The 25,030-nt window shown below is 38.2% G+C and overlaps 1 protein-coding gene across 1 annotated transcript in view; it reads right to left on the bottom strand.

The window, feature by feature from the left end:
- Positions 1 to 24,546, bottom strand: part of TACR3 (tachykinin receptor 3) — a 33,590-nt gene extending 9,044 nt beyond the window's left edge. The window contains exons 1-3 of the mRNA XM_074147720.1: positions 24,071 to 24,546; positions 7,470 to 7,658; positions 5,940 to 6,090 (exon numbers count right to left, since the gene is read on the bottom strand). Of these exons, the coding sequence (XP_074003821.1) occupies positions 5,940 to 6,090; positions 7,470 to 7,658; positions 24,071 to 24,546 (816 nt within the window). The remainder of the gene's footprint in view (positions 1 to 5,939; positions 6,091 to 7,469; positions 7,659 to 24,070) is intronic.
- Positions 24,547 to 25,030: the final 484 nt, after the last annotated feature.

Below are 25,030 nucleotides of genomic sequence, written 5' to 3'. Positions count from 1 at the left end.
ACTTAAAATTCACACCATCATTTATTTTATGATAGTCTCCTTCATGACCTGGAATAAGTGTTGGGGGGGAACACTTCACTTCCACACTTCCAGAGATGAGGTTTGGTTGGGGGGGAGAACAAAATAATCATATCTTCTTCTGTTTTCCCAATAGGAGTAGTTGGTTCTTAAATCTACTTTTTGCCACAATCCTGAAAATACTCTGGGACCTTTAATCCTCATTGAAGGCTCTCCCAGAACCTTGCCAATGTTTTACGGCTTACTTGAATTTTCCATATAAGACTTCAGAGTGACTAGCACATAGGAATTTTTTCTCATGGAAACCAGACCTTATATTGAACAGAGCAATAAACAAATAAGGCTATAATGAATTATGCCACTGAATTATGCAAAAGTATCCCTACACATGGTTTGCTTTATGTGGGCTATCAATAGAAACTGCCCTCTTGAACCTAAAATGAGGTGGGTATCTTTGGTTGTCTTCAAAATAGGAGCACAGGCTCTTATTTCATATGGAATGCCTAGTCTCTTGGATTGTTTTATTCATTTAGGGGAATTAAATAAGTGATTTATATAATTAGAAACCATTTGAATGTTTACACTATTTCTCTACAATTTTGGCACAAGAACATCATGGGAAAGAATGCAGATTATTTAATACATAGTTTGAAAAACCTCTTTCTTCTCTTTTCTGTTGATAGGAATAAAATTGTGTTGCCTGAAGATAAAATGAATTATTACTGGACTGTACTCGTTTAAAATGCATGGCAAAATTCTGTTCAGCAAAAAACACAGTTAAAGCTCTTCTTTTTTTGCCATCATAATGATGCATTTGCAATGGTAGTAACATCTTCCCTTTCAAAGGTTGAAGCAAAAGTGCCACCTAAGAAAAAAAGCCCAACAACTTAATCATGTCCCCCAGTCTATTTTAATTTAAATTCAGTTGAAAGGAAACTGTTAATATGTGATGCGTGTGGTTTATATTTTGCATTTGATGCACTTAGTTTATTTTTGTTATTACACAAATGGCTGTACAAGGTTATAAATTTATTAGGAGAAGTAGACTTGTAACTTACATACAGAACATTTTGGAAATATTTGGTCAGTAAAAAGGCAATATATGGTCTGGTCAGTTATTCTTGCTAAAAAGTATCAGGAGTGTCATTGCCCTGACGGCATCTGCTATTTCAGCTTTTGTGCAGACATTTTAGCATTACTTCGAGTATTAAAGTATCCACACTGCTTGGCCATAATGGTCAGCATACTGATCATTACTGCACTGGTTGGATACTCCTGTGGAATAAGGTATAAGGTGACCTATGTCAGGGTGGCTGAAACTGTTTCCTAGGAAACCCTACCCAGAGCCTGTAGAAATCAAAGAAACTCTTTCCATCCACCCCAGCAAATGAATAATGACATAAAGGTGCTTTGAATAGGTTGTTTACAATGTTGCAGTCCAGAAACTTCTAAAGCGTGAAGTTCTTGAGTTAAAGAATTAGGTTTGTTAGGTGAAGGTATCAACAAGACATAGCAGACACCCCTCTGTGTGTGGGTGATAATTTTTACCTGTTTCTAAAAAGCACTTTTGAAGTATTGTAGGTTCTCTGCAGTTCAGCTTCTGCCACCAATTGTGACGTCTCTGGGCTGTTTCATCTGGTTTCCTCTTTGTAAGTTTATGCTGCAGCAGGAGTTTAGTAAAGTCTCTCAAGCTAAATCTTAAGGAAGTAGTCACGTAGCCTCTGCTTTAACTCAGAAAAAGATGAGCTAAAATTATGCTGCTTATGCTGGTTTTTTTTTTTTTAAGTGAATAGCAACATGTGATGAATGTGAAAGTATTCAAATGCAATACTGGAGCTGCAGTTCTGCTCTGCTGGATATATAGCTCATGCAGTCCTCCAAAATAACTGGTCTGTATCAGGTTTCCTGGACTTTTCATCACACAAGTGTTGAGCACTGTTCCAGAAAGACAACACACTCAAAACTCATGCTTAAATTAATTTGTTCACAACTTCCCTACAGGGACTCAATGAGGAGCATCCTATGAGCTCTCTCTTATCTACCTATATCTACAGAGCTATACATGTAGTTGCAATTTAGTATATATAATGGGATAATTTTGCAGATGAGATGAGACACATTCAGAGACAACCACACTGTTCTTCCACAGGTTGGATCATACTCGGAAAAATTCTGGGATTTGCTGAATTAAGGACTAATAAAGTGTTCCATTGTGAGTTGTGGAATTAGCTGTTGTGAACAAATGAGGAAGAGAGAGATGAATTGGTTCATTACAGCACGGCCAGGTCATCAGTTTAATGAAAAGAATAAATGAGATATTAGGATGTTCTAGATGAGGCATTTTCAGTGGAGACAGGAAAGTGTTATTAGCACAACGCAAGACCATGGTGAGACTTCATCGCTGGCATTCCTCATCTGGTTTTGGTCACTTGTTACATGCAGATGTTGTTATATAAAAGAAGACCAGAAACACTTGTTTAATTTATATAATGAATGTAAATAAAGGCTGAGAGACGATATGGCTATAAAAACATCCATAGAGCTGCCACCAGTGAGGGATAATAAGTAATTAATTAAGCTAACAGAAGATAATGGCATAAATAGACCTGTCCATAAATAAATTTAGCCTGGAAACTGGAGATCTGGGAGTGGGGAGGTTTTTAGAACACCTTCCATTAGATGTAGCGGTCCAGAAGGCAAAATGGGTTTAAGATGGAGATTTAAGACGATGTCAGAGGAATTCTGTTAGGGTGGTCTGTGATGACAGGTCTTGAGCCCTGATACTGGTTCCTCTCCTGTTATCTTTTAACATTTTAGTATTGAAAGAGGCAAACTGACACCCAGGGAGTAAGGAGAGAAAGCTCTGGACACAGGCTAAGTAAAGTTGGAAGAGGAGTCAGAACAGGAGGTTGGACAGAAAAAACAGTGGGAAGACAACATCTGAGAGCATGTTTCTATTATTTGCATTGAATATAAAGAACATTTTGGCCTAGTAAAACTTACAGTATTACAGTATTATGAGCTGCCTCTATAAACTTCAGTTATGTATGACAGTATTGAAACTATAATTCTATCTTGTGAAAATGGGAATTGCAGGAGAATGAATGATGTTCAGCTCAGAATCAGTCAGTCTCATGCCAGGAGCTCTAAGAAGGGATAATGGCTGCAAAGTTCCCACGTGATGGATGTTCAGAAGTTCAAAAGGCTAATATCAGGCAAATTTAAATGGGTCAGTCCCTGAGACCTTTGATCCGTCAAGAAAAAAAAAAAAGGAAAAAAAAAAAAAGAAAGAAGTAGTAAGGTCTCATGCAGTTCTGAATTTCTAAATATTTGAAGTCTTTGACCCTTAAAGATACTAAGTATGACTTTGTGTTGCCCAACCTGTAGTGCATCCAGTGAAATTCTTTGTATTCCTTAATGTTGCTTTCAGAAGGGTTCAGGGTGCATTGCACAGTCACACATACGAAGTGATGACACTATCAAACTACTAACAATTTTCTCAAGCTTCAAATCTTTTCTTGGCAAACGTGGTTTCTTTAAAAGGTCTTCCATGAGCTGTTTTCTACCTTCCTGACATTAAATGCTATTTCAAACAATCCTAATCAAAATTCCTTTGCACTGTATCATTGCATAATATGAAGCATGCGGTCAGCTATTTTTTATTTCTCCTTTATTGTAAGTGCAGCCAGTAAAGACTTTCCATATGTCTAGATATCTACATGCAAGATAGAAGAAAAACAGATGATTTCTTTGTTTTAACAAAGGAAATGCAATAGCTCTGTTATCAGAGTCAGGCTGAGTGACAGCTTTATTTGGATTCTAGTCTATTAGTTCATCTCCATGAATGACCAATTATGATTCATCTTACCAAATACCGGTTATTTCATAAATCCTGCCAGAGAGCACAGTGGTAGAATTGAAGAGCTGTCATGGAGCTCTGCCAGTAAAGTCACAGATGCAGTTATAATATATCTGCACATAATTTAATCCCATTGTTGCATGTGTTGAAGGTATGCTCTCACGTTTAAAATCCTTTAATTAAGGATGCTACATCTTCTCTCTTGCATGTATTTAGAGCTTGAAAGAGGTGCAGTTTTTAAGGTATTCAAGGGATTTAGTTGAACCCTTCAGAGCATATACTGAAAGCCAGCTTTTCCATTCAGAGACCTTTAGTTTTTATGATATATTTATTTTATTTAGCCATTATGATGACAGGTGCTGAAGTTCTGGGATCTCCCAGTTCTCCAAGTTAGCTTTTAATAATTTCCTTTCCACACTTGCTTTTGCAAACTGTCTGTTACAGAAAGTTATTTCTCAGTTTGTCTTTACAATAGACCTCGGCACCCTCCACTATGTATTTGCTTCCTTTTTTTCACTGGCTGAAAGGGCAGTATTGGTAACAACACGGCTAATTGACCAGTGAAATCTTTTTCTGCTTGTGTTCTGTAGGAGAGGTAATTTTGTAACTTTGAAAATACACTTTTGGGTAAGCGACAACATGCATGCCAAAGGCTGTGATGGTAATGCTGGACATTTATAAATAATGTTAGAGAGTAAAATGCTGATCTTTTGAAATGCTTTCAGCATTTCAGTAATTTCATCTTGGGGCAAATATGCAAATCACACTGGCTAGTTTTCCATGATGACTTTTCGTCATTTTCTCTCCATTCACAGTCAAAATAATCTTTGAACATGTACAAGGCAGTAGTATTGATAATACTAGTCAAACTGTATTTTGCTTCCTTAAGAGAGGCTAGCATTTTGTCCTCTTATAAAAAGCTGTGTTAAGGCAACAATCAATAACAGCTTTGGTTTCATTCTGACAACTGAAACTTGCCATAGAAAGTTTTGCACTTGTCTCTTATGAGTCTGAAGAAGTATGAATGAGAAAATGATCCTAATCTTTCCTTTCATATATCCTCTGGCATAACAACTTTTTCTGTGTAGTATGTGGGGAAAAAACCCTTTCATATTCCTGGCAGTGTCCTGAAAGAAACGGAAACATCAGTGTTCTTTAGTATTTGCAGATCTCCTATTGTCTCAGGACCCAATATGCTGCACTCTGCTATTGCTACAGCGTGGTAGTATATACCACTGTTCAAACATATTCACAGCATTAGGAAGGAAACTGAGCAATTGAAAATGAGCTCGTCATTGTGAGTTAGAACACCGTGTTTGGATACCATATTTAGAAGTCCGAAGGGTAAAGTGCATTTTAGTATGAAAAAAATGTCAGTAATAAAAAGTAGAAGGGCTGCCTTATTAAAGAAGAAAAGTTAGGATAAGAAAAATTATGTTATAAGAAAGAAACCTCCATGGCACTGCAACATCCTGAAAACTGAAGTGGAAATAGTAAAATAATCAGTTCATAAACAATCCACAGTCTTGTTATATTACACAATACTTACAGTGAAAAATAGTGAAAGAAAATAACTGGAAAAAATGGTTTGCATTTTTCACCAAAAGTTATTGATTTAAGACCTAAATTATTCAACATGAACAGGCCAATCAGTAAGCAAAGATGCATGGACCTTAATCTACTGAAAATCACAGCAAGATTCACTTTTTTCAGTAGAATCTAATTGTTTGTTACCTCATGTTCAAAAGTAAGTATTTTAGCTGTGTAAAGGCTAAACATTTGGGCTTAGTTTCCACATATCAGACACACTATATGACATTACATGTGGAGTAAGAAGCTAAAATCCAAATGTTAACTTTATTTAATGATGAACAGTAAAGTTCAAAAAAGAACAGCTAGTGAACATAGAAGACAACTTGTCAAATTTTTTATTGAAGTAGGTCTCTCGTTACTGTTATTTCAAGTGACTTGGTGTTTCTGAAGAAATACACTGTGATACTTTGCATCACAGTTGCAGATGGCATCATCAGGATTCACTTAGTGAGGTTTAATGGAACAGTACCTTTCTCTTAGCTTTGAGCTGCTCGTGATATTTGTTGGACGTGTCGCCTGGTATTTCTCCTCCCCAGAGGGTAATTCCCACTATGGAGTAAGTGATGCCCATGACAAGCAGTGGAAAGCAGTAGACCAACACAATCACAATGACATGATACCTGCAATGAAAAAGCATTAAGCTGATAAGTGCTTTCAGAGGAGCTATGCCAATGGAATGGGCTACTGGAAGTCAAGAGTTCTACTGTAGCACAAAGCATGTTTTGTATTGACTGGCTAGTACTCGGTGTTTTCACTGTCTTTTTGAAAGTCTAGAATTGCACTCAGATTTGTTTACATTATAATGCAAGTGCTTTATGGGGTTTGTATTTCTGATTCTGAACTTGAACTAACATAAATTAAGAAAGACTCTGTAGTGATTGCAGAATAAGGTATGTTTGTCCATAACTAGCTGAATTGATTTAATTATTGCACAGCCAAATATTCTAAGGGCAAGCTTAGGGGGTTTTGGCTCTAGTCTGGACTATAAATGAAAGAAGAAAATAAGTATTTGAATGGTAAGGCCCTGATAAGTGTCCTGTGTTACCCAAAGTGCTTCATATGGCAGATCTGTTGCTCACATGCAACAGTCATTGCTGCTGATGTAAGCACTGGAGCGGGGGGAAGAGATTACTTCTTTTGCCTCCTGTTACTTCCTGGTTAAATGCCATTTTCAGATAAAATTCCAACAAATGATCAGTGAAGGATCCCCAGCCCTCACTGAGAGTGACCTCAGAGCCCTAAAGAGAGATATGTGTGCATGGCTCCTAAAGTGATAAAAATTATATATGATTAGGGCCTCTTTCACCTGCCTGAAAGAGAGCAAAATGTCAAATTTGATGCTGGATGGTTAAACAGGCTTTCAGCCTTGGACACAGGGTTTATCTTAAATGCCAATGAAGACATGAAAGGTCAAATAATGTTTCTACAGTGAGATAGCCACTTATTCCTAATTCTGCCAGAGGGACAAATAGGATATATTCAATGTACTTGACTACTATTCTACACTTTCAGAGACTGGAACCAATTACAGGTTTTTTATTTGAATTGATATCTGACATAACTAATTGTGAATGAAGTGGGGAAATGCAAGCCTCTGACGAAGAGACCCAGACAAAAAATTCTGATTAGGAGAATGAGGGGCTAGAAATACTTATTTTCCTGACTAGGATGAAAAGGAAGCTTGCTTTGAATTGCATGTTCTGTCCCCATTTCTGACCATCTCTGTCTGTATAGGAGTAGTCATCTTAAGTGAAGCAATGATGGTAAACATGCAGCATGGGATGGAGAACACTCATAGAAGTAGAAAACAACACATGTTCCACTCATCACTTAAAATGCACTGTTGTTCTATCTTAGAAAACCCACTTTACATTTCTCAATGGTCAATGCTGTTAGTTATTCTGCATGTAGAGTATCTGCATGATACTGTACAGCTTCTTCCAAGTCCATTGCAAGTGTAGACACCACCATGCACAAGTTTAAAGGAACAAAAGCTTACGTAAAATGTTGTTTTGGACCACCTGGCCACGCTACATAGCAAAGAGTTCTCCCAGGCATCACCTTGGTTATGGAGTATAGGCACTGGGGAAAGGCCAACAGGAAAGCCAAAATCCATATGCTCCCAATGACCACTTTGGTAGCAGTTGCAGAGAGCCTGGGTTTCAAGGGATCAATAATGGCCATGTATCTGTAAAAGAAAGCAAAAACGTGTGCATAAGAAACTTTCAGAGATTAGGTTGTATCTAGAATCAGTCAAAGCTTAGGGTTTGGGGAAGGATAAAAGCAGAGCTGTTTGTCTTCCTGGAGTTCTGATGGCATTGTGCTCTTTGGGTGGTTTAGCCCCCATGAAGGCAGTGTTGGAACAAAAAGAAGTTCAATGAATATTATTTTAAAACTGTGGGACACCCGGTTAACAATATGTGTACCGATAGAGCAACTGTTTCTCAAGGAGTTAGTTAATCCTATTACTGTACAACCTGATGAAAAACAACAAGGCAACTGGATCCTCCCTTACTCTGCTACATAATATTGGATTTATCTCTAATTAAAAAATTAACAGCCAAGCTTTCAGGATTATTAGTCATCTGTCCAAAAGCTACAGGGACCTGATAAATCTGCATGGATTTATTTCAGTAGACATAGACTGACTTCGGATCATCTGCCAAAGAGCCCTAGACTGCAACTGGTTCATACAGAGGTTGAGAGGAGCGATGTGAGCTTTTCCTCAGGCAATGTAGAAGCAATAAAAGGACCAAGAGAAATGTATTCTTAAAGCACAAAAGCATCTCATTTGCTTTCTCAGCTCCCATGTTCTCAGGTAGGATAGCATTCTTGTTGCTGTCCTATAATTGTATTGGCAATCCGTGTATGCTGATAGATTTAGAAGAACGTGCAAAAAAATCATTAAAAATTTTACTCTAAGTAATTAAAATTTAAAAGCATAGGAAAAAAGAGCAACAGGAAGGCATTAAGACAGCAGTAAAAGAAAAACGAGTCTTGTTTTCTGTCATTTGATCTCTCTTATAGATGCAAGGAACAAGGGAGACCCAGAAATTTTATGTTTTATATACTCCAAATCACATACTTCACACGTTTTTCACATTTTTATTAGCATGACTACTGCTTTGATTTCTGGGCTGAACCCTGGATTAACGTATTTTCCACAAACTTCCCTGATCACTCTATTTTGTTTCAGTTAACAATGACCAAATAATGGCTTGCAAAATCATTAATAATATTAATTATATAGGAACACTATTCAAAATTTCTTCCACTATTAGGGGGAATGCTGATAAGTATCAGCCAAAATCACATTTAAAGAAATTTTTGTACTTCCATAAAACCAGGGAGATATGGGCTATGTTTATATCCATATTGCGTTACTGATATACTGAATACCTGACTACATGTTCTTTAATCTGACATCCTAACTTTTTTCCATAATGATAAAGGATATGTTTTTTACAGTAATATTTTTCTTCATATTCAGAGGTTCCCAAAGCGTATTAAAAAATCCTTTTATTCGTGATTGAAACGCGATGCTGTTTGTGAGTTAACGTAGGAGTTAACAGATCAGCAATTTAAATCATGAAATTTCCGTGAAAGTATTCAGTGTATCTGTGCTTATTCAGGGAACCGAAGGTCTGCCCTTCTACAGTCATTGGTAGCACTGAAATTCTACACTGTGTTTCCCAAACCATTGTTTTTCTGAAATCAGAATTAGAATAGCAATGTTGTAAGAAGAACCTCAGTAATAACCAGGACAAGTCTAAAGGAAACCAACAAAATTTAAATGTTCTTTATTGGGTTTCCTTATGCTTTTTTATTTTCATATTATGTGAAAACACCTGAAGTAGGTAGGAAACTGTGACAAATATGAAAAATGTCTTGAATATTTTACTAATGGGAGATTTTCAAATTTCTTGGAAAATGTCTGGATCGGTTTCAACAGTTTGTCATCAGTCACAGGGATTGCTTCTTCTGGAATTAGTACTAAACTCACTGCCAAAGAATAATTATGGCCCATATACTTTCACTCTCTTTCACAGTACACGTGTCCAGTTATCTGATCATCTTTGATGAGATTAATGGAGTATAGCAGTGATTTCCTAAAGGTCCTCTTATCTCGGACTTTTCCATTGTAGGTCTCTAGTCTTCATGCCTAGTAACTGCCCGTGTCCCTGTCTGTTTCAGGTTTTAAATACACTTATAAAGTCAAACCACGCCTATTCCACCATACATTTGTAGAGAAAATATTTTCATAACTTTCCAGTATTATTTCCCTCCTTGTGCCATTTATAACTTCTAAAAGAAATGCAATAAGTAAAAGATATACTACAGGACAAGAGGAATATATACTTTGACAGGACAAGAGGAAACAGGCACAAACTTGAACATGAGAAGTTCCATCTAAACATGAGGAGGAACTTCTTCATTTCGAGGGTGGCAGAGCCCTGGAACAGGCTACCAGGGAGGTGGTGGAGTCTCCTTCTCTGGAGACATTCAAAACTCGCCTGGACACGTTCCTGTGTAACCTGCAGGTGGACCTGCTTTGGCAGGGGGTTGGACTAGATGATCTCCAGAGGTCCCTTCGAACCCCATATCATTCTGTGATTCTGTGATTCTACCTTATACAAAGATGCATTGGGATAGATTGAGATACTATTTTCTGTATGAAAATATACATAGGCAGTAATACGGATTGTATGGCACGACTGTGTTAAAAAAAAATCACTCTGTTGCATCAGCATTTGTAGATTTTGTGCTATTGTTCAGACTTTAGGTGTTGCTGTGGGGCTTAGAAGTTATAAAATCAGGTTACTTTGCACTCACAGAGAGTGAATTATTTTATAGGTAAGCAGACATAAATCAGTAGATCCTATTCAAAAGTAACACTAATGTGTGATTATTGTTATTTTTCTTGTCTATATTTATCCTTTGGACATTCATAGATAAAAAAAGTAATTCAAAGCCCTTTGTGATGTTTACTTTTTTTGTTCTCATCTTCTGCCTTGGCTTTAGATCCCGAGAACCTTATACTTTTAGGTGACTGCTTGGGTCTGTGCTTCCAAATCCATATAGTTTTCTAGGCAGGATTTGAATTGAAATCCATTGAAATCAATGTGTAAGCTACCATTGATTTGAATAAATCCTTTTTTTTTTATTTTTTTGTGAGTAAATTCTGTTCTGCTGCAATTGGAAAAGTAGCACTTGTTTAAAATGAAGGAAAGTGCAACATGCTCTAATTGTTAGTTACATGTCTAGATTCTAGGCAGATTTGCCCAAGGTTTTTTAGGTATGGACATTAGGTGCAAGACAATAATAATAATAATAATAATAATATCCGTAAGTTAATGCTCCTGATAAGAATTCGTGCAAGTAATCTTCTGCATCCATATTTATCTGCTACAACAATGAATTTCATTCAAGATATTCCCAAATTTTTGAATTTTCAGACTTGAGAGATGGGCAATTATAGAATAGATATTTGTTTTAGTAAAAATAACTCAGTTTATAGTTAACCATCAAATACGTGATAAATCTGACATCTGCCACCATTGTGATACTTGTCTCCTAGTAGACATGATAACTATGCTAATACCCTAAAACATCTAAATGCTGTCAGAAACAGAAAGTGATCTAAAACAACTTCAGTTTTGAATAATCAATTTTCATATCTAGAATTTGAAGCCTATTCATTTTGCATTGTTTTTACTGCACTTACGTATTTTTTTCCCGCAGGGTAATTAATCCCCTTTTCCTTTACCTGCTTTTTGTTTTTTACAGCATGTAATACCATAGCATTGGTATTACATGCTAACTATGAAATAGCTTTATTCTAGTGCTGAGTGTCTTGTCCCGAGAGCAGCAGATCTCATGAAAATACACATCAGTTGGATTGTTGCCCTCTACCTGCTAGTTCCCTTCTCCCCCAAAGAGTAATTACAACTTGATAATGAAGATAAGTTTGTAGTCATGAGTCCTGTCTTTCAAATTGAGCTAGCCTGAGCGTGGGCTGCCAGATACTGTCCAAAATGCTTGATGATCTTTACCTGTAGCAGGGGATAACCCATAAACAAGTCATTTTTACCTGCTTGTGGGACTCTTAAGGCATCTCCTCCTAGCCTGGAATCATTCCCTTCAATTGCTAGTTTTCTTCAGATTGCACATTGACATTATTTCATGTGCTATTGTCATATTTCTATTCCATTCACATTATTCTTATTCCCAGTTATATTATTCTTATTCCCAATAGGTACCAGCAGCAGTTCTCTTTAGCTACGATAAAATTCTGTTGTTTTATCTCCCTGTCTGGTGACTGCCCTTTAAAGATGTGGATTGTTTGTGTGAAATGACTCATACAGCAGTACTGATGGAAATTTCAACTATTGGCTGTCCGAGTGAGGTAAATCAAAGGACAAGGATTAGATGAAAAGCAGGCTACTTGTCTTTCTTGTTGAAATTTGAGTGATAAGCCGAGCTTTTGCACAAGATAGATAGATTACAAAAACGTAGCAGACAGTCATTCTAACAAACAAGATGGGGAGGAGGTGGAGGAGCCTTGAACATTCCCTCAATAATGCCTTTGTGCAGGAAGGACTTAGCTGAGCAGAGTACGGACAGCTCTCTACTACTGAGTCTTTGATAACAAATCTAATTTATTCTAATTTGCCAGTGCACTAACAATTACAATGAAGTACATAACTTGTTCCCTAAGTAGCTTTTCTTAGAAACAAAATTGCTTAATTAAGATAGTGAGATGTTGCTTTATAGCTGCAATTGTTATATTCACTCAAATTTGTCATACAAGTTTGGTAGCATTTTCCTAGAGAAGTTATCATTGCCATAACTAAGGATAGTGGAAATCTCAGTTGCAGGTTAAAAAACAGCTCTCTAGTTAAGCTGCCTCTGGATGTTAATCTCTGTAGCCAAAAGAAGCCCAGAAGAGAACCGAGTCCTTCCTGCACTGTTAGCTGTCATTTGCAAAGGAGACTTAGCCACTCCTACCTGTAATTTTTTTGCTGGAAATGTTTTCTTACCATTATGGGTACCTAAGGGTGGTGAGTTGCCTATCTCTTTAGCCTCAACCTGACAGAGCGCTACCTAATTTTTCAGTTGGCCCTTGCCTTTGATCTCTGTTCATTCTGGCCAGTGTGTTTCCACCAGGAATGCTCTTGCTAGCACAGACTAGAGGTTCCATGCTTAGGTGTTGCTCAGAAAATTAGCGAGGTGAGGAGGCTAAGTATGGGATAATGTGTATGTATGATGCAGGATATTGCCCCTATATATTCCAATTGCCCACAGCTGACAACCCTCTGTTGTCTTTCATCGAATAGCTCTGTCATTAGGGCTCATTTCCTTACTCTTTTTGATATCCTTACATATATTTTCTGTGGCAAAACGCCAGATGCAAGGGGGCGCAGCAGATATGCTGTCTGAATTGTGCACTGAATGGTGCTGAACATGGGGTTTTTTGAGCATTTGTTTTTTTCTAAAAAGAGGGTTGTGTGAGTAGGCCAGGAATGAAACGGAGAATGATGAGATACAGTATCTGGAGTAAAAGCAAAAAAACTGAGACTGGGGAATCCAGGAATAGAACTGAAACAAGAATAATGGGAAATTAATAGGAAGAGAAGCAAAAAAAAGGAGAATGATAGAATAATAGCAGATAGAAAGTGGGTTGGGAGAGGAGGGAATAAGAAAGGAAACTGGGGGGATGTAAAGGCAAAAGATGCATAAGAAAAATCAGCCCTAGTGCACCAGAGATTCCAAGGTAAGTAGCACTGGTAGAAGAGCACAATGTTTTGACAGTAGAGCTCTATGGTAGCCGGCCCTTTTGCCTCAGTAGGTATATGGGAGAGAACTCCCAAAGAGTTGTTCTCTCTGTGATCAGCCAGCCATAAACTTCATGCAAGGGAAACAGATGGGCCTCTATGATGCTCCGATGTCATCTGTCTTAACGACTGTTCTGCTTCTCCACTGTTCTTTCAAGTTGCCTGAACTTATGCAGTCCTTCTGAAGTCAGTGAAAATGGTGAGTGCTGAGGTCCGTGTAGGTCCACCGTGTTCTGTGATATTTATACACAGTCCTTGGACCTCCCCACACCTCTCCTCTCTTTCTAAGGACACTAAAAGATGGTAGGCATTCGAGCGTAAGGAGGATTTATAATGGCTATGAGGAACTGAAGACTTGTTACACTGCTGAAAAGTGTTCTGTAGCCACGCAAACACTATTCAGTGGGGTGCTGTGCCAATTTGCTGTGCAGTCTTTGGACCTTTACTGTTCAGTCAGTTACCAGGCTGGAGCAATGGGACCCCCTGCCAAGTAGAGGGCTCTGAACTCTCACTGAGGTCATTTGGTTTCAGGATCAGACTTCTAATGCCTTCTCACTCCAGTGGGAGCTGCTGATAATGCCACAGATAGCTTGTTCCATGCAATAAAGCAGAGATGCTGAATCTAAAGTACGTATAAACTTAAAGGAATTAACTCATTTTGCTCATTTATCGCAACAAGCAGAAACCGTTATTACACCATCCAACATAAACACTAAAACTTGGAAAACAATTATAAGATGGATATGCACATTTAGAAATTTAGGGATGTAGGGAGAGACTCAAGTCAACAACTGCAAGGATGTGGATTATTCAATATCTCCGCCATGTTCTATGCATCTAAAGCATTTTTAGGTAGCACTTTAGTTTCATCACTAGAATCATTAGCACATGATTTTGTTTGCTGTGATTATGCTATATCCCAATGTCATTCCTTTTCTTCCAGCTTTGGCTTGTGTTAGTCTTTGTCCCTAGCTAATTACTACTGAAGTCAGCAAGAGTCTTTCCATTGAATTTAATGAGAAACCAGTCAGGCTGCAAGATATAATGAATGGCTGGCGTATCATGGTGTGCTTGCTGCAGCGTTCTTTTCCTTCAAGACTGTTTTCTTATCTGCTGGTGCCAGAATAGATCTAGTTTCCTTCAGAACTGCTCATTTTGGCTGGAGACAACAACTTACTGTTTGGTACTTGTTTGCTGGGTTCATCAAATCAAGAAAAACTGATTTCGCTCAAATGATAATAGGGACAGTCCACATTTGAATAACATTGATAAACTCTTTAAGCCAGTGGTTATAATGACAGCATAATCATGTAGCTCTGTTATAGTTTGCAAATAACATAAGAGACAAATAGCTGGTAAATACTATAAAAGCATCTGAAGTTTGTGTATTATGGTCCTGATAGTAGAAAATATATTAAAAAAATCCTAATTTATCTTTTTGTAAAACAGCATGCACTGGATAATACAGGCAGGAAAATCTCCCCTCTTTTAACACCTTACTTAGAAAATTGTAGCAAAATTACATAAGATGCTTTTAAAACAAAATGATGTTCAAAACTGGATCGTACAAATGCCCATCTGGAGACACAGTTGGAACCCTTTAATCATCCTAAGTGATTTGTTTCACCTGTTTACAGTGTGTTTATAAACTCAAATGGGGAAAAAGTAATCAATTCAGCCCCAGATTGTAACAGGAAATTGGGACTTGACAAAGGAAGAGACTGAGAGAAAATCATGCTGCTTGTATATAAGAGGCTCGTCAACAGCAAACAGCAGAGTGCACTTCCTTCACGAATGCACAGATGGTGTTATTCCCTCAAAACAGAAGCTGGTTTTGAAACTTCGTGTTTGGAATCAAGTGGTAATTAAGAAACTTAGGTATGAAAATTGCTATGATTCCCTGCCTTATTTAAAACATTGTTTTGGAGAATCCCACAAACGGTCTCTGTAAGGCTAATAGTAGACTAACGGGGATGGAATGAACTGTGGGATTTTAGAGGCGTTTTTTGTATGGTGAAACATAAATCTTTAACTTTTGCATTCTTAAATCTTTATCTTCTACCTACTAGTACAAGGCTCCATCTTTTCTTGTGGAAGTGGTCTGCATTCATTAATTTAGGCTGACTTTCTCTGCAGGAAGAGTGACTACGGGAATTTTTGTAGGACCATCTCTCACTGTTGAATAAGACTGGTTTTGGTGCCCAGAAGGATCTACAGTCAACAATGTTACTGTTACGCTGTGATCACCTTGAAATTAACAGCATAAAAAAAGAGTGTATGACAGCATGATAGATAAACAAACGCATTGTACATTTGAGAGATCAGTGGGCAATATCCCAGAGGGATATTGGCCTTGATTTACCCAGAGGCACATGTGCTGCTCGTGATGAATGGCTGTCGTGCTTTGAGCATAGGGTAACAATGCACTTTTTTGTGAAATCAGGACTAGCATCCAACTCCTTGCTTTTGGGTAGCTCTTAAAAAAAACCTTAGAACAGGAGTACTGAAATTCTTCAGTGTAGCAGAGTTTTAATAAATAGTGGAATGCTTTCTACTTGAGGAACATTTTGGTAACTAACAATGGGCTAGATATTTATAAGTATGCAATTGATTTTACACAATGTATACCTATGCATATTGTTAGAAAATGCATGACATTTTTCTTTGGTCTGTCTCATAAAATGATGGACTAATTGACTTCCCCTGAGAGAAGGGCTTCTGTTTCTCCTGTTCTTTGAATACGGCCTACCTGGGCTATCAAGGACCAATCTTAATACAAAGTTTGCAAAACCAGCTCCATCTGCACAGACTACAACCCACTCTGTTGTTCCCTGCACTTCCGACACTGTCATCTGAGTGCCTTCCTTCTTGTTTTTGCAGTTATTTTGAAATAATTTGATTTTAGGTAAAAAGAAACATGTGAATGATACAAATTTATCTCCTGGATGGTAAATCAGTCAGAAACACATGCGTATAGGCAATAATATTGAAGAAAAAAAAAAAAAAAGAAAAAAAAAAACCAAGCCTTGACTATCTTTGAAAAGTACTGCAGGCTGCATTACATAGTAAACCAAAGATACATCTTTTAATAGTTTTCATTAAGCTAAAAATAAGGACACTGATAAAATGTATTTAAGGTTAAGACTCTGTCTAAAATGAGCTCCTCGTTTGAACATATGGTTTGAACTTGTCAGATGATGTTTCCTGCCTGGAACGAGAAGACTTGGGGCTAATCACTGTTGTAAATGTTACTTATGCTCCTCAAGATAATATTGGCATATCAACCTCGTTTTTTTCAATGCATCATTTCAAAGCAGCTGGTTAAATAGAATATTTACTCAATACAAAACAGAGGAAAAAAATAGCTGTTATGCCTATATTTAGTCCCAAACTGTCTCAGTATGGTATCATTAACATAACTCTGACATGAATTTTGACCAAACCCCAAAAAGATTCTGTCTTTTTGCCTGATCATTATGAGTTTGTACCATAGCAAGAATGGATTATTTTTCCTATGTCTCTGACAGTCTGAATCTTGTAGCTGTTGTATCAGGATGTTCTGTAGAAATTATTTCACCTCTTTTCTCAGAAGGAAAGGAAGAGAACTGTTAAACCCAGAAGATCATTTTAGGCTCCCATAAAGAGTCCTTTATGTTTCACCTCTTGATTTTTGAACCCTTAATACTCTCCTGTTCAACTTTTTCTCTCCAGTTCTGAAGACTAGTATTTTTCAGAGGGCACCCTTGGTACTGGAATCCAGAAATATGGTGTGCTAAATCTTAAAATACAAATTGGGAAACAGAGAAATGGGGAAGGGATTTCCTATTTGAATTCCATAATTTGTCTGGCAAAGTAATAATAGTGACAATAGTGATAATTTTAAAAGCGTATCTTGCTTTATATGCACTGACAAAGGCTGATTCATGATTATGAAGTCATCCATTAGTTTGGAAAAAAAGCTGTATTGAACTTCAGTTTAGGGGTGGGGCAGGTAGGGTTTTGTGTAGTTATGTGACCCCAGAAGCAGGTAAAGCTAACTAACAATAGACTGGCATCTTGTGGAAAAAGCAGCACAGTGAGTTTACAGAAACTCCCTTCATCCATTTCTTCGGATGAAACTATTCTCAGATATGAGGGGGAGATCTCTCTGGTGAAAATAGCCTGTAAAGCACAAGAAACCTGAAAAGAAATCAATCTATCTTTTTGTTTCTCTTGTTCCTGGGTTTGTCTGTCTCTCCCTGGTCTTCAGTGTAAATTCTCTCTTCTTTTACATGGAAGCCATTTATTTGGAGACAACAGAGTTTGAGGGGAGTGAGAGAGAGGCCAAAGGCTGCAGGTCTGTTTGGGCTGAGCTGTGTGCAGGGGACAACAGCTGGCCAGGCAGTGCAGGTTTCCTGCCCGCCATTGCTTCAACCTCCTCTATTCACTGGTGAGCCAAGCACAAAACACTTGGTACCAAGCACATGTACAAGAATACAAGTACCAGTATACATCTTCTTGGTGTGCATCTTTTGCTGACTCCACTACCATATGACCACAACATAGGGTCGTGTCCTGTGCGCTCCATATCCTAACCTATTAGACATATTTGAGATCATTTTTTCACATACATGTCTCCCTGTGCTTCAGCGTTTCTGAGCACACAGGACAGGTAACAGATACTTAACTCCCAATCCAGGTAATGTTATTCTACACCAAAGATGGTTCTGTATAGTTTGGCAGGAGTATTAGTTTAAAATGTTTGTGGCACGGGAAGGCCTTGAGCAATTTGTCCCAGGAATAGGAACTCATGCAGACAGATACCAAAATTTATTCTGCAGAAAAGCTAATACATTTTTCAATGTGCCAACTGCCTACTTCAGAATTTCAGTAATAGATTCACTTACAGGGCTTGTGGTACTACTTTGTGACAATAATAACTGCTCTTACAGCATACACTTGAAGAGGATGAAGAGCCTAAGTGATATTTTGAGAATTTGAGTGTGTACACATGATGAATTTAGGTTTCACTTGATAAAATGAATCATGCATTTATGCCTCATAACTGTCTTCTGTTACGAGCTTGTATCATATTCCTTATGCTGGAGTCTAATGAGTGTATAGAGGGATTATTAGCAGCCATCAGTTACTGAACAATGTCATAGAAAAACTGAAAACTGACCCACTATATGTATAATTCTGTAGACATATTAGAAGTCTAAGAAATAAGGTGGGAGACTAGAATGACGAGTTTTGAATAAGGATATGGGTGTAATAGGCATACCAGAAAGTAGGTAGGAGGAACCTTACACTATAATACTAAGGTTCATAAAAAAGAGAGGAGATTGTGCAAGAGGAAGAATAAGACTGAATGTTAAATATGGTTTAAAATCAAGTTTAATAAAACAAATGTATTAATGAATAATATAGAATATTATGGTTTGACACTCCAAACATGACTGAAAAAATAAACTTCAGGATTATACACTCAGCTAATTCACAGTAATAATGATGACATTCCAAAAGAAATTACAAATGCTGTGATAGCAGGTAACGCATTAATAATGGATATCAGTGACTTCTGTGCAGGCATAAAATATATTCCTGGTCAACTTTAATGACTGCTCTATGGAGCATCTACAAGGAGAATCCCAAAGTAAACAAGGGGCTTTTGAGTTGGTCCTGAACAGTGTCTATGGTCAGGCTTAAATGTTACTATTCTTCGAATAGTGTATAGAGAGTGGCTGGTTTTAACAATTTGGCAGAAGCAACAAAATCCAAAAAAAGCTGCTAGAAAGTGTTTCATTTAAAAAGCAGGAACTATAAAAACTTGAGGAAGCTTATTAAAAATAAATGATAAGGGCAACCAAAAGGAAACAGAGACTGCTAATAACAAGAATCAATCATATTCTGAAACATGGAGATTCTCTAATTATCAAATATTTTATTAGCAAAGGTCAATTTGATTTTGAGTCTGGTGTTAAGCAAAGTGAATGTAGGGGTGCTGGGAAAGAGAAAGCTGAGCCCATGGCTCCTGGATTCTGATTCTCATTCTGCTGCAAATTGATTATTTGATTTTTCAAGCAAATTTTTAAAAAATTCCATCCCGATAACAATGTTATCCATGTCAACAACATGATGCTCTTTAGTCATACTTAAGTGAGCTGTCTTTGGGGTACCAAAGTTAAGAGTGCTAATATACCTGTCTTTTAGCTCTAATTTTAATAGCCTTATTCCTTCTAAAAATAAAGTTGCAGGCACAGTTCTGTGACAAATAAGAAGTTTCATAACAGATCTATTGGAGTAGACAAATATAGAATAAAGTTCTGTATCTGCCTGTAGGTCAAAAAAAGGGAATTTCATTCTATCAGAAGGACCAAAAAAGGAGGAAAAGATTAAGTTGTTGAAATCATAACAGGACTTTGGAACGTGATCAAGTTTTACGTTTTAAAAATGGTGATTTACTTTGATAATCTCCTGATTTGAAGCTAGTTATCAGATTTTAATTATTAATGGCTCACTGAGGCAGCAAATTGTAACAGCTCCAGAGTTTACATCAGCACAGCCTGTGAAGAAAGTCTTGTGATTAAAACAAAGTGCATGGAAGTGGAATTCTCTTTAACATTAGAGTTTATTTTGTCATTCTTCTATTGCAATACCTTTGACTCTGCAAGTAGCTGAACTGAAAAATGGTCTGGGACTTTTGGAGAGTATAGGGCTAGGATAGATGGGTAACATTTGGCAGAATCTGATCTTTAGAAAGGATTATGTCAAATCCATCATTTTTCCTTTCCTAATAATTTGTTAAAAAACCAAAAACATAGGTCTTTTTGATGCTATTATCTTGACCCATGTTGAGCAGCAGTAAGCCTTGTAGGCTGTTTTGCAGTAATGTAGAGCATTGGTGTATCATAATACATAAAATGTATTATACATAAATACATAAAATTACAATAAATGTAATTTTACTTAAGTTTATATGAAATATTGGCATATATATGCCATTCTTTTCAATTATTTTTGCATTTAAAGAAATCTAATATATATGTAGTAGCCCTTCAAAAACCAAAGTTCACTTGCATACTAGGAAGAAAAGAAATGATAAGATGTGAATAGGATCAGCAGCCACTCACTGTCACTGTTAGAATACCTTGTTTAATTCCAGAGCAGTTGCTTTTACAAAGAGTTAAATTTATTGAAATGAAGAAATCATTATGGAATTGCTGAGAGAAGAATGACTGAGAAAGTCATACTGTAGATGTGCTAATAACAGGAAAAAATGCATAAAAATATACTAAGTGCTCTACTGCAGCATGTTATTTTATGCTATATTGCTACATCTCCAAACTTCCACTTTAACCATCAAATACCTGCAGAGAATTTCCAAGCCTACACAAGGGACTAGCTGTATAACGAGGCAATATTGGGATTGAAAATTAATTGCCAGCATACATGAACCACCTCTTTTCCATGCTAAGAGCCAGTAGGAAGGAACAGTGGGTCTTCAATGGCCGGGGCCAGATAGCTTAAGTTCTGCCTAAGTTACTGTCTTTTATATGTCCAAGAACTGTACCACAGCCAGTAGTCACAGATGGAATTAAGACACATGACCCTCTTAGGATCATGCACTGGCCCGTGGCAAGGGCATATTGGCTGCAGAACTATCCCTTATTCAGTTTATCTTAGGCTATTGTAAAAGTTTATCCCTGTAAGGTAGCTAAAGGAACTATTGCACTGGAAGCAATGTAACTGTGGTGCTGTGTAGCATGAGCTACAGAAGAATGAATGAATGAATACCTATGAAGCAGTACAGTGTAAGATCTGTGCTGCTTCTGATGCTTGAGCTGGCTTAGTTAAAGCTACCTGTGGCATCTCTGCATTAGACTGCAAACAGCCTGATGGAAAAGAAGTAGAAGGCAGGGGAGAAAGAACGCCAGGCAGGGGTAGTCAGAAGTGTGAATAAACCCACATAAATTTGAGTCTACGTTTGGCGACTGGGTGGTCATACAGCAGTCTTGGGTACCTTCATACTCAGCTCCAAACGGAGCACGCCCCGCTGCAGGAACTGCCTACTTCACAGTCTCTGTCAGTCCAGTAATTTTGCAGTTCACACAACTTAGACAACATGGCCTACAGAATCAGATGTGAAAGGAAACATGTACTGCCCGTGACCTCTGGTCAGTGATGTCTAGAATCACAGTGACTCATGCATACTCTGTGAACATTTAGAGGTTCTAAAATGATCAATGCAGCGTATCTCAACATACTTTTTAGTGAGTTGCAACCTGTGACCTTTCAGTATTTTGGGATGTTAACAATTTCTACTGGAAAATCATCTGATGTGATCCCATCATTTCGGTTCCCTCGATAGCTTTATCCTAATTTGTAGATTTTTTTATTTTTTACTAAATTTTTAAATGAGCATGAATGAGTAAGGATGAGTTTACTGGGTCAAAACTAAAGTGTCCTGGCTGAAGCACTGGCTGAACTTTTACTGGAGGCAAATGGGAACCAAAGTTTTAAAAGATGTCCACACAGCAGATCTGTGCCCTGGAATGTATGTACATCCAAGGACATTCCTTGGGATTCACTTTGACCCTCAGTTTTCCTCTTGACTCTGCAGAAGTGTTCAGCAGAGGTAGTTAGGAAATGGTCAAAGGTACTGAATGCATAAGGTGTGATTTGGTACAAATGCAAAAGGAATAGCAGTGTGGATAGGGAAGGGGGGATAGACTGCTCTTCTGTTTGTGTTACATGATGCTCCTTGGTACTACAGAGAGCTCACCTAAACACAACTGTGGCGTTGTTCACTGTGCTCCCCAAAAGGGAAGATTTAGATTTGCCTTTGGGGGTAGGTGAGCTTGGAAGATGTGGTGGGGTGGAAATTGTGATTTCTTCAGGGGGTGTTCAGACAAGAAATAGATCAGTAATTGACTCATTTCTGAGCACCAGAGCCTCACATCGCTAAACCAAGGAAAACGTTTCCAATATATCTATATCTGAACATTGCACTTCAGTCAGCATGGAGCAGAGCTATTCTTTACTCAGTCTGGAAATGCACCCTTTGGATTCCCAATTTGTATTCACCTTCATTTCCAGTTTTCTAGCATAAATTTAGGAACTTTTGAAATAGTTAGTACTACATCTCTGTGGATGTTTTTGTCACTGAAAAAAAACTTCCCCAGGTCATCCTAGTAACTGCTCGGCTAATGACATGATTGTCTGCAGCAATAACAGTTAAATCCTCAGCGTCAACTAAAAACCCCTGAAAACCTCAATCTAGATGAGAATCTTAAGCTAAATCCAAATTGACAATGGAAGAAATCTTTACCTGGTTAAAGATAGTATTACTGGCTTTACACTACCTCCTCCATTATTAATGGGAAGTAAGAGTCGGGAACAAGATACATCACTGGCAGGAGGAAGGTGTACTGATTTCCTCCTGTCTTCACCCCTCCCTGCAGCAGAGAGGTAGAGAGTTGCTAAGAATCTCATTTTCTCTTTCATTTTTAGCTTTATGGAACAGAAATGCATATGGCTGAGAATGCCACCTAGAATTTGCAATTTGTAGGGCCAACAGAAAAGCATTATTATGAACTTGTCCACAGCACAAACAAAAGGTACAACAACATTTCCCACTCTGTGCACCTGGAAATGAAAAATAATGTTTCAGAAGATGGATTGGACCTTACAAAATCTTAACTACTGTCACTGGAAAGTGCTGCAGTTCTGCCAGGTCAAGTCAGGCAAGATGCAGAACGTGATTTGAATATGTAGAAAGGAGCTTTGTGAGTAATATCAGTGCATTGCTAAAAGGAAAAAAAGATCTAAAGCCCAAAGCAATCTGTTTTTCTGAATGAAAATTCAGGACTTTATTTGATTTCTAAAGAATGGGGTAAGTTATCTCTCCAGCAGCAAATGTGAAAATGATTATAAAGAAAAGAACATTTCCTAGGAGAGACTCACAGCACCTTCTGAGAAAGAGGGTCCATCAAAGCATCTCCGTTGGAAATTTGACAACTACATGTTCCCTTTACTCTATGAAGACTACAGCTGTCCTATTCCATTATTGTCAAGAGCACAAGGGTAAAGTGTTTCCCTGTCCTGTTTTCTTTCACACTCACAAAGGCTTGTTTTGCTGCAAGTAATCAGAAAAAAATCAAGCACTTTGAAACCATGTTCTTACCAGACCTCTGGATATGCACAGATGGCAATGTAAATAGTCTCATTAGTTAAAATCAGGAGGAACCAAGCGGCTCAGAGCTGTCTGTCAGAAGAGCTATTAAAACCAGAGTCTGAAGTGATTTCTGAGAAGGCAGCAAATGCCTCTGCCAGCTGCAGGAATACAAAGAGGAGGGAAATTTGAAATCCTCTCGCTTCACGCACAATCTCTACGACTCCTTATCAGTATGAATTAGATGACATTGACTGAGGGGCAGATACTGTTTTCACAGGTGGGGAAGCAAAACCCAGAGCAATGGTTGCTATTGCAGAATTAGTATTAAAAGACGGAGCTCAGAGAGCAGCTGAAGTCAAACAGAGAGATAAAGTGTTTGTGGTAAAAGAAAGCAAGAGAGTAAAACCAATAAAAAGCTGAAAGAGAAAGACCAAAGACAGGGAGAAAAACAGTGTGTTAGGGGGAGATCTTAAGTACAGAGGAGCACAATCAATGAACTATTGAAGGCTCTACCTCTCATCATTTAATGATTGTCTTCTCTGTATTTTAATTTCAGTAGAGAATCTGATCTCAATCTCTCACCCCAAAACTTTTCCTCTCTTTTCTCACCTGTCCACAGCTATCGCTGTCATGGAGTAGATGCTGGCGAAGACAGCTGTGATTGGGAAGAAGTTGTGGAAGCGGCAGTAAGCCTCTCCAAAGTACCACTCGCTGTGCAGCGCGTAGATGAAGTTGATGAGAGTATTGAAAGCAGCCATGGAGGCATCGGAGAAGGCCAGGTTCACTAGGAAGTAATTGGTCACTGTCCTCATGCGCTTGTGAGCCAGGATAATCCAGATGACAATGAGATTTCCAAAAACAGCCACTGCCACCACACCACCGTAAGCGAGAGACCACAGAGCAATGCGCCAAGAGGGTTGCACAAACTGATTGGAGAAGTTGGCTGCTGAGGATGCTACAGAGAGAGAAGCATTTCCAGCTGGTGCTCCCAGTGCCTGTTGCCAGGAATCGCCTGCTGCAGCAAGGCTCATGTTCCACCTGCTGCTCATGCTCACGTTCCAGTCAGCTGTGGGAACAGAAGTCATCTTGGATATTCCTTTCCTCTCTTCCAGGAATGATGTGCCTCTCCCACCTCCCTCTCCCAACCCTCCAAAATCCCCACCAAGAGATAAGGAGAGGAAAGAAAGAAAAAAGGAAGTAAGGCAGCCCAGCAGGTACTGGGAAGGAGAGATCTTTCAGAAAAAGCTTTGGTTACGGTGTTCAAACTGTTAGAAATGCTGTACCAGCTGAGACAGGAGAGCTAACTGTGGGTAGAACAGCATCCCATTCCTCCTCTGTACAGCCACCTCTTGCTTTTGGTTTTGCTGAAGGAGAAGGGGACTGGGAGCCAAGGCACATTTTATAGGCTTGTGAGTTCCCAGCGTCATGAAGGGAGTGGAGTGATAAGCTCGGTGGGCTGGTAAGATAATACCTCTTTCTCTCTGTTATCCCTCCTCCCCTTCTATTTCATTCATTGCCAGCAGCAGGCACTTTCAGGAGCTGGGAGAGCGCCAGGGGGAAACTGAATTC

This window comes from Numenius arquata, chromosome 5 (assembly GCF_964106895.1).
Source record: "Numenius arquata chromosome 5, bNumArq3.hap1.1, whole genome shotgun sequence".
Classification (NCBI taxonomy): Eukaryota; Metazoa; Chordata; class Aves; order Charadriiformes; family Scolopacidae; genus Numenius; species Numenius arquata.
Note: the sequence above shows the minus strand (reverse complement) of the source record. Positions and strands in the feature narration are given on the sequence as shown.